Source organism: Oreochromis aureus, linkage group 7 (genome assembly GCF_013358895.1).
Source record: "Oreochromis aureus strain Israel breed Guangdong linkage group 7, ZZ_aureus, whole genome shotgun sequence".
NCBI classification, from domain to species: domain Eukaryota; kingdom Metazoa; phylum Chordata; class Actinopteri; order Cichliformes; family Cichlidae; genus Oreochromis; species Oreochromis aureus.
Window position 1 is genome coordinate 1,430,978 of NC_052948.1, and position 10,654 is coordinate 1,441,631.

At 41.2% G+C, this 10,654-nt stretch overlaps 2 protein-coding genes across 3 annotated transcripts; one reads left to right on the forward strand and one right to left on the reverse strand.

The window, feature by feature from the left end:
- Window positions 1-291: 291 nt before the first annotated feature.
- LOC116333335 (plasmolipin) lies at window positions 292-7,948 on the forward strand. Its single transcript, XM_031756548.2, has 4 exons — window positions 292-894; window positions 5,109-5,279; window positions 6,050-6,163; window positions 7,036-7,948. Exons 1-4 carry the CDS (start codon window positions 733-735, stop codon window positions 7,141-7,143), a joined length of 555 nt encoding a protein of 184 aa, XP_031612408.2. The 5' UTR covers window positions 292-732; the 3' UTR covers window positions 7,144-7,948.
- Window positions 7,949-7,957: 9 nt separating this feature from the next.
- LOC116326330 (ADP-ribosylation factor-like 2 binding protein) lies at window positions 7,958-10,188 on the reverse strand. Of its 2 annotated transcripts, none has more exons than XM_031747545.2 (7): window positions 10,032-10,188; window positions 9,654-9,723; window positions 9,450-9,511; window positions 9,269-9,375; window positions 9,089-9,174; window positions 8,835-8,931; window positions 7,958-8,668 (listed from the first exon to the last, which is right to left on the reverse strand). In XM_031747545.2, exons 1-7 carry the CDS (start codon window positions 10,126-10,128, stop codon window positions 8,570-8,572), a joined length of 618 nt encoding a protein of 205 aa, XP_031603405.2. In that variant the 5' UTR covers window positions 10,129-10,188; the 3' UTR covers window positions 7,958-8,569. The 2 variants fall into 2 exon arrangements, with proteins under 2 accessions (XP_031603405.2, XP_039470506.1); XM_039614572.1 differs by lacking the exon at window positions 10,032-10,188 and adding an exon at window positions 9,982-10,006.
- Between the last annotated feature and the right edge of the window lie 466 nt (window positions 10,189-10,654).

Genomic DNA, 10,654 nt, shown 5'->3' on the forward strand with positions numbered 1-10,654 from the left:
AACAAAGTATGCTGCAATTTTCACAAATCCTCCTTAACTGACAGTTTGGATTAGTGAATTTTTGAGTTAAACATTAAAAACATTCATAGCATCCATCCATATGTGTTATTGATTAAACTCAGGAATGCAGCATTGTGTCCACAGGCGAAGAACAAATATGGGCGAGCACCACGCCTAGAGGGCACCACCGGCTTGGCTTGTGTTGTTTTTGGGTTTTTTTCTCCCTCCTCCCGGAGTTCAAACACATTAATGACTGAAGCGCCGCAGGTGAGGAGCCTGCAGGAGCATATGGGAGGTGCCAGGGGAGCAAAAGAGAGCGCCCAAAGCAGATGGGGAGAAGATGACGACACACTCAATATGCGTGTGGGTGTGTGAGAGGGAAAGAGAGAAGGCAATGTGTAGAGAGACTCACACCGCCTCCACCATTATACACCTGTCAGAGCAGGTGGAGACACTGACAGCTGATACCTGAACCTGGAGGTCTAGCTGGAGGGCTCCTCTTTAACTCAGTGGAGTGTTTTTTGTTTCTTTTTAATTTATTTTTTCTTCTTTGAAGCCGTCAGGGTTTTGAATGAATCTGTTTTGTCATATTTTTTTACTTTTCTGAACTATTTGAAGATTGAGATTTGCTGGTGCCTCCAGCTGATGTAGGGATTCGATTTTTCATCAAAACCTTTTATTGAGAACTCTTAAGGACTCTATTGTTGCACCTGCGTCTGTGAGAGCTCAGTCATGGCAGACTTCCCATCCAAAGTTACCACAGAGACCAGCGTCCCTAACTCCCAGAACTCCCACGGTGGGAACAGCATCCGAGGGCTGGCTGGAAGCGTATCCTCCAGGGTGGACTTTTCATTTATTCGAAGCATCCCAGCTATGCTGATGATTGCTGAAATTGTATGTACCCAACTAAATGATTACTTTTGTCTTTCCTGCACTCTGCTCTGTTTAGTGGGACAGATGCCTACTCTGCTTATTTTACGGAAACATAAAAATATTTAGTGTTTAAACACAATTTACACACTAAAGATACAAAAGTAAGTTCCTAAAACAGCCTGTAACTGTAGCTTTTAATAAACGCTCCTCAAACAACAGCTAATTTAATATTTTGAGGGGCTTGTTTTCAATTCAACTTTATTTATACAGCGCCAAAACACAACAACAGTCGCCTCAAGGCGCTTTATATTGTAAGGTAGACCCTACAATAATACATTCAGAAAAAAACCCAACAATCATATGACCCCCTATGAGCAAGCACTTTGGCGACAGTGGGAAGGAAAAACTCCCTTTTAACAGGAAGAAACCTCCAGGAGAACCAGGCTCAGGGAGGGGCGGGGCCATCTGCTGCGACCGGTTGCGGAGAGAGAAGGATTTTATATAAATGATGGTGTGATTTATTTATGAAGGGCCAATTAAAAAATGCTTTGGGGTTGTTCAGCATGAAAAAGCTGATCAAGGTGACTCAACCTCTGGAGATGGACACGCCCCTTACTGCTGAAAAGACTAAGTGAATTTAAATGAGTGAAAACCTTTTACAAAACTGCCCTCGAGGCTTTAATCTCTAAAAGCACTGAAGGATTTTTTTACTTTGAATGTTTGGAGTTTTTTTGAAGAGTGTTGCATTGTGAACATGTTGTACATTACCTCTGGTGGGAGGTGCTGGAAAGGGACTTTAAACCTGATGCTTATTTTCACCTCCCCTTTTATTGTTGTCAAACTCTTTGCTTAACACAAATTATAGTTTTAAAATAATCATTAATTATCTTATACTGAAGCTCGGTGAAGCTCCCATGTGCCTGAGCCGACTATTTTAAGGATATACGCCTTTAATGACACAATACAAGAGTAGAAAAACAAACAGGTCACAGTCTGAAGTCTGTTGTGCAGTTTATGTTCAGCACAGAGCAGCAACCCAACTAACTAGTAGTCGAACATCTGTGAGGGAGACCAAAGCAGAATTTTAGACCTCAAACACAACTCCATACAAGCTTGAGCCAACTCTCCCCTTACAGTATCTGCTTTATAGTTTGATAGTGTGACAGTACTGTTGGTTTATGACAGAAATACATTTGCTGAGTTGCCAAAAAAAGCCATAAAAGCTTAAGAAACAAACACAAGAAGCCCTGAGCTACAGTTGTTTACGCCACATCGCCTGATGTACTGTGAGGCAATGTGCATGTCTTATCAACCTTTGGACAGCCTGACCCATTTAAACACTGAAGACCATAAATTCCTGTACAGCAAGAAGTGTAATGATCCTTATGGTGGGCTGAACGCAGCTAAATGCAGCTGCAAAAGACTGAACTCCTGTTCACATATTTCACACCTGGGAAGAAATATTGTTAAGATGGATTAACACCCGTGCCTGTCACTGGCGATTTAAACGTTAAAAAGACTAAATGAAGTGATTTGTCTGAGTTAATGATTAAAGCAAAGCTTTATTACTCTTGTGTGCTGAGTTTTACCCGACCTACTACTACAACACCATGAAATGTCAGCAAAAATTCCACCTAATAAAGCACGGACAGGTGCCACGTTTCACAGTCTGCTCGTATACAGACTGAACATTAACAGCGACACTGCCGTACGCTGTTGTTCCTGCAGTTTTAGTGCAATACTGGGGTGATCAGTGGAGTGTGACAGGAGGGGACAAAGACCTCCCTCACCTCTCATTTAGTCAGCCACGTTTCCTTTGCCTAAAGCAAGTACATATCTGAGGGGGGGCAGATTGGACCGAGGCTCAGAGCTGCTTTCATATCACTGCTCACCTTCCCTGGTACTTCACACAATTAAGTTTATCTGGAGAAAAAACCATTTACATAGGCAGACATCATCATTGATTTCATTTTCCAGGCTCTGTGCCACTTTCTGATAGTGAAACTTTCCTACTGCACACCGCACAGTACAGCAGCATGCAGTCATTTTTATCGTTTATAGATAGCCAGGAAGGTTTATGGAGCATAAACTGAAACTTGTTGACACACATTCAAATTCTGTGTCATCTGATTAAGGGCGCAGACACACACGTCTTTATCTATGACTGCTGGTGTGCTGACGGAATAAGTTCATCACAGGTTTAACTCACATGACTAATATATAAGATATGGATATTATATTATAATATAAAGTTATCCTGGATTACCTGCGCTGTATTCCTTCACTGCTGCAAATTTTTGCTGTGCCTTGTGTACTCTGTGTATCAGTCCACATCCTGTCTTCCTTCTCTCACCCCAACCAATCACAGCAGATGGCCCCGCCCCTCCCTGAGCCTGGTTCTCCCAGAGGTTTCTTCCTGTTAAAAGGGAGTTTTTCCTTCCCACTATCGCCAAAGTGCTTGCTCATAGGGGGTCATATGATTGGTGGGTTTTTCTCTGTATGTATTATTGTAGGGTCTACCTTACAATATAAAGCACCTTGAGGCGACTGTTGCTGTGATTTGGCGCTGTATAAATAAAGTTGAATTGAATTGAATTGAAATAAAGGAATTAAACTTTCTATCAACTGAATCACACCCTTTCTTCCCAGACGCTGTTTCCACAATGAAAAAACAAAAGTAGTAAATGTGAAAGTGACTTTCTCACGTCATCAGGTTTGATATCAATAATGTTTAGTATCACCTTGTTAATTTTCCATCTCCACATCAACACATCAACATAAAAAAAAACAACAAATTAGTCTCAGCGATATTTTTGCACACATTTTTAAAAACAAACATAGTGGTTTTTTCATATCTCCATAATTGCATCTTTTCACCTGTCCTTACTCTTTGATTAGCAGAACACGATTAGTCTCCTGTTTCAGGCCTCCGGTTCCTGATGCAGTATTAATATACAACATGCCCCGCACACTCCATTATAAAATGTATTTGCATAATGCATAAACTCCTGGTGCTGTGGTAGAGCGCACAGTTTAACTTGAGCGATGTTTGAACTTTGGCCATTAAATGATATATTTAGAACACTTTATGGTGCAGATTTGTCCTCTAATAGGAACGACTTCATTCAGCTCGACACTGTTTTGCTTTTTTTTAAATTGGTGAATGACCTCTGTTTCATTCAGGTTCCTCACTGGTTTTGGTAAACTCTGACAGTTTACACAGCAGTGTGACAGCAAACTCCCTGGTCCAACATGTCCATTATAGTTGGACTTTACTGTTTTACTTAGGAAGTTCAAATGATTTCCTCTTCCTTCACTTCAGAAGAGAAAACCTCGTTATGATGCAGCTGCTTTGTAAAGGTCAACTTTGGAGAGCGTGCTGTGTATGCATGTGTGTAAAAAGTGAAACCTGACCTGTGCATACATAATGGACTTTCATGTCCTTTCTCATGAGACTGAAGCAGGAAGACATGCATGCAGGGAAAGAGGGACGCCTTGTGTGTTTTGTACAGTACCTGCAAGATGCACTCGTGTTGAAGAGCTTTGCTCTAAATTTCAGACCTCAAAAAAAAGAAAGAGTCAGTCAGACTTTTATGATCTACTGATGTTTTGTTTGATGTGAGAACAGTCTGTCCACCTCAGTGTCACAGACAGTCTGTGGTGCTTATCTGGACATCAGTGACCTCGTCAAGTGCAGTAAACTCAGGTTATGAGATTATCCTAAAATCTGAGACGCGATGGCGAATATCTGCTGAGCATCGCAAAGCATTCAACAGCTGGTGTTTTCCTCAGAAGTTGATGGTCGAAGAAAGATTACAACAGCCACGTTTACTGTAAATGTTGGTATATATTAATCCTAAGATTTTACTCAGAAATGAAACAATAAACAATGGATACAGTTGCTGGAGGTGATTACGTTGCATGCTTTGACTAACACAATAACTACTGCTTACCTGTGACTCAGCAGATTTAGAGCAGGTTATCTACCAATCAGAAGGTCGGTAGTTGCCCTGTGTGAATGTTAGCCAAGGTATAGAAATGTCTGTTTAACTGGATGGATTCATCGTAAAAAGCACTTTGAATGCTCAGAGTAGAACAGCACTCCATGAACACACATCTGTTCACCATTTGTTTGTTTTTTAACGTAATAACTGTTTACATAACTTTATTTTTAGGGCCTTCATTTCATTACCCTAACTGATTCACCTGTTGTTTCCTCCCTCTCACCCATTTAGGTTTTTGGGCTGCTCCACTGGGCGCTGATAGCAGGCACCTCTATAGTGGGAGGAGCATATGGCTGGGTATTGTTTGTCGCCATCACTCTGTGGATCCTCACCACCATCCTCTTCTTCATCATCCTGTTTGGTGTCACACAAAAATTGCCCGCCGTCCCATGGCCCCTGACGGTATGTAAGAGACGGAGGACAGAGAAGAATAAAGTCAAAGAACGTACTCGGTCACACAGAGATGTTCTTGGTAACATTTTATAAACCACCTGTGACTACAGGCAACATTTCAGCATTTACCTACTTAAGGTTGTTTAACTAGAAAAACCAGGTAACAAACAAATAATTGTACTGCAGTACTTACAGTATAATGTGTGTCTCCAGCCCTGTAAACTATCCAGAAGTCCGATAAGGTCACATCACACCACAACGCACCCTGCACCCCTTAAAGTACAGCATACTTATGATGTAAAATAGGGAAATTGTTTGATATTATTATTAGTAAATTATGCAGTACTTAAAATTACTTTCACACTATTTGAATTAATTACAGTATAATTATTCCTTTGTTTCTTGTAAAACCCTGACTCGTTACATCCTCATCGTAAATATAATGACATCATAATTTCAAATAAAATATGTTGAAGTTCAGTTTAATTACAGGGGAATTACACCCTTAGTCGTGGGTTGTATTAGAAACAGTTACCAGTTCCTTGATTTTGCAGTTTGGACGTTTGGTCATCAGTTTTGAGAGGCATGAACGACAGCGATACTAACCTGTACTCTCAAAGAGAGAGTTGATGATATGGTGACAATGACAAGGCAGCAGAAACAGCTCAAAGATAGATAAAGACGAGGATGCAAGGCCACAGAGGAGTGGGCACAGTGTGGCAGGAGGACGGTGAGTTATTGTGCACTGATGTAATGTGTGTTTTCTCCATTTGTTTCAGGTGATGGTGTATTTTAGTGCAGCCACAGTCCTCTATCTCACTGCTTTCATCACCAACGCAGCTTATGTGCCCCACCACATGACCCCTTACTATGGACATTTGGCAGCTGCTGCAGTAAGATGCCTGACACCACTCACACTATCTCACAAACTAGCCCAATGTCCAGGAAACACAGAACAGCCTTTTATAACGCACTCACAACATATTTGATTAGGTGTGCCGCTCTGTCTATAATTCTTCATGGATTCAACACGATGCTGGAAATTTTTCATCCACGCTGACACAGCATCACACAGTTTCTACAGATTCGTCGGCTACACATCCGTGATAAAAGTTTTCCACATCACCAAATCGGAAAGGTTCTCTATTTGATGGAGATGTTGTGACTGTGGAGGCTATTCGAGTACGGTGAACTCACTCTTGTGTTCAAGAGGACAGTTTGAGGAACAGATCAGTAGTTTGTGAAATAATTAGACCAGCCTGTCTGACACCAGCAATCAAAGCCTGAATAGGTGTGCCTTATAAAATGGCAGGTGACGTATGACTTCAGTGGCAGAAACATCACATCTCCTCCTATCAGTGTGTTTTACAGTTCCTTCTGCAGGTCAAAGTCTGTTCTGGTTTACAGCTTTAGCAGAAGCATTGATCACATGATTTCACACAACACACACACACACACACACACACACACACACACACACACACACACACACACACACACACACACACACACACACTCTTATCAGAAACTCTTTACTGCCTCTGAGCCACTCCTGTCTACATAATAGAGATAAAGTCCCATTAGTACATTGTTAGATCAAGCAGCTGGGCTTGGTATAGATGCTGATTCATAAATATGAACATCACTTTGTGATTTATGATGGCTGATAAGAATTTCAGACTTTTGCTCTGCTTCCTGGAGTCCCTTCAGCAGTGTAACCATGTCTCTTCTCCCTCTCTTTTCATTTTTTGGTCTTTCGCTGCAGTTCTTCGGTGCTGCGGTGACCTTGGTGTACGGGGCCAGTGCTTTCTTCTCCTACTTTGACTGGAAGGGGGACGGAGGAAACGCTGCCACCAACACAGTGCCGACTTAAGGCTGTGCAGCCAGCGGTGCTACTCCCAGGAACAAAGCTCACAAAACTCAAATCCTGACTGAGGCAAACCCCGACATTAACCACGAGATGAAATCTGTTCCAGGTGGTTGTTTAATGTTTTAGCCATCCCAGTAATACAGTAAATATACTGTACTACTACTTATAATAATAATAATAATAAATGTAATAATCCTAGATTGCATTAAAAAATATAAAGTTATAAATTTCAGTAATAATTGAATCAAATCTGAAAACGTGAGTAGCATTAAAAGTAAAATAAGCACAGGCTGCATGTGCCAACTACAGTGGAGGGTTATTGGGTTAGTCTGAGATCACCATTGGAAAAACCTGTTAGCTAAAGGAGGACTGCAGATTTCAACCTCCAGCTTTGGACGTTAGGCAGTTCTCTTAAGTACTGTCTGCTGCATTATGCATCTATCAACGAGAACATGAGGATGAAACCACTGAAAGTTAGCTTCAGTTTGTGTTTACTGGGCCTAACAGAGCCTTTTAACAATAAAACCACCCATAATGCACCTGTAACAAAAATAAAAACAAAAATAGTTTTAATCATGACGCTGACACACTGACACTGGATATTTCTGCATGATTCAAATATTGTTCCACAGGCGTGGAATATTGTTTTTGTGTGATTTAAGTGAAAGTCTGCTCCTCTCCTGCTGTACTGTACGTGCCTTTATGAACCACGCAGAGTCTTTTTGTACCAAGAGTTTGAACGTTGGTGAAATCCTGCGCTGAGTGCTGGAGCTCAGCTACGCACTTCAAATAAACGACTGAGGTTTTTCTTTTGTGCTTATTTGAAAATATCGTTTGTTTTACAGACAACAACAAACAACAGCATTTCACTGGAGAAAAACTTACTTGGAAAATGAAACATTTTTAAACACGTAAAAAACTATTTGTACCAAAAACTAACTGCAGACACACACAATCGTTTTACATTAAACATTACTTTGACAAGTTCAAAACTCAAAGACTGTTAAAATAATTTACATCTCCATAAAACATATATTACTTCTACTTTACTTTCTGAAAAAAAGAAGCATATTTGTTTCACAGCAGAGGGACAGAAATACTCTAGTTCCTATGTTTCAAACAGGCAGTTCCAGTAAAAGCTAAATATAAACAGAATCACTGCACGAGTGAAAGACTGAAAACACGAATTACAGTTGAAGAAATATTGACTTTTCAAGTAGTCACATGCAGTCGAGTGATTGTGAACAGAAAGTGGGCAAAACCTTCAAACTTTCATGGCAAACGGAAACAGAGAGGTTCTTCCACTGATCCCTCTACATAAAACGCAGAGAAACACAAATATAAATTATCCGTTACAGACAGAAGATTTATGTTAAAAGACTCTGAATTGAACACTTTTACTAAGGCCCTGGAACAATTTTCCAGAGATTCACTGAGATTCATTAAAGTCAGCATGCTTGGAGCCTCCAAGGTTTAGAGATGTGACCACAAGTCCCTGACTCAGGTCTGGACACTGGCCCTCCTTTTCCTAGAAACACATATATACATCCAGTATTAATGTACAGTACCACACACACACACACACACTATGTAGAGGGTTCAAAACTTCATAACAAAGAGCCACGTGTCACAGCTGCCCTGTTATTTAAATGGGGCCATTTTTTTAGTTATTCTCCAGCTCACAGAAAACTCACAGCTCTGTATTGCAGAAACATCTCCTTGAAAGCCATGAAGTCAGTGAACGTCAGCAACATGTCAAAGATGTCACCTGACACTTCCTCTTTGTGCTGCCTGCAGAGGAAGGAGATAAACTCGTCACTTTTTCAGTGCACTTGTGTGCCACCATGTGGTCTATTGCAAAATAACATTTCTTATGAGCAACAGGTGCATAACATAACTGACACACGGGCTGCTTTCAGTTAAGGCTCCACTTTCTGTCACATCTTACATGAGTAACTCTTTAAAGGTGTCCATGTTGAAGCCGGGAATCCTCTCCATCAGCTGCTGCTCCAGGTATTTTTCCAGCAGGTCAATCTAAATAACAGCCAGGATTCTGCTTTAAGTCAACGTATTTGTAAAACCTGAGTGTGAGAGTGAAATCTGCCCACGGTGGGATGCCCACACTTACATATTCATTAAAGATGGGCGTGTAGCTGAGCTTGTTCTCATCAGAGTCATCGAACTCACAGTAATGTTTTTCCATGAAAATCTGCTGAAGCTGCTGGAAGTCGTCCTCTAAAAGAAAAGCAGTCGACATGTAGAAAGCGCGTGTCTTCATCACTAACTGCTGGCACTGTCAGTACACCTACCCATGATGATGTCCTCTATGCAGCCAATAACTCCATCGAAGGCCGTGTCTGCAGCTGAGGAACTGAAGGGAGAGAAAAGAGAGAAATCACTAAAAAGCCCAGAATTACCATGATATTCATCCCCATGATGAGTGCATGTAATCTGACTTAAAACACGACGTCAACTTCCTGCAGACGGTTAGAAAGCAGTTCACAACAACCCACCTGGAAACAGCAAAGTGCTCCTCGTCCGTGTCGAACACATTTACCATGTTGTCTCCACAACTCCGGATATCTGAAAAAATGAAGCGAGTAAACAGGTAAATACTGCCCTTCTGCTAACACCTGTAAGACAAAACAGGCAGGCAGCGCTAACGTCCACAACAAACGTAACATCAGCTTTGAAGTGTGTTTGCTTTATTTGTTTTCATCACCACGCGAGCAACAACAACGTCAGTTAGCCGAGGCGGCTAACCAAAGACTTGCTAACGTTAGCTAAACGCACGCGGCGCTAAATGGCCGCCATTTCTCAAAAGTGAAAAAGTTCATTTACAAAAGTCTCGTGGCGATTTCAATGTGTTTTAATGTGTTTCACTCTCTCACCCGGCTCCCTGATGTCCATGTCGGTTAAACAGCTCACTACTGTACGCAACGCTGTTACCGAGGCAACGAATGAACTTTGTGCGCCCTTGCGCCCCATCGGGTAAAACAAAAACTACCGTATATTGGTTCCCACATTCGAAACAAGACCACATTTATTTGGAAGATTAGGGTCACTCTGCATATATGACACGATAGAAACAGCTGGTACTACTAATAATAATATTATACTTCAAAATGATCACGAATGTTGCAGATTACACTCATCTGTTCACCAAATCATTCGTCATGAGGATGATTCACGTTTCCTCCATCAGGCCTGTTACTTTTAAACCATCATCTATCATTAGCCTGTTTTAGCTGACGTCCTTCCTGGGTTTCAATAAGGAACCAGAGGACGGTGATTGTTTGAGCTTAAAGCTGCAAAAAGGAAATACGTATAAGTCAGATGCTGTCTGACGTTCATCAGAAGCGCTGAAAATCGGAGATTATGTACTTTTTTTCGTTTAACATCTCTTCGTGCCACAAGAAAAGAGTGGATGAGACGGTGGGTCCACCATTATATTTTGTTGTATTGTTGTTATATTTAAAGTACTTCGTGTACATTTTTATGCCAAATCCGACTT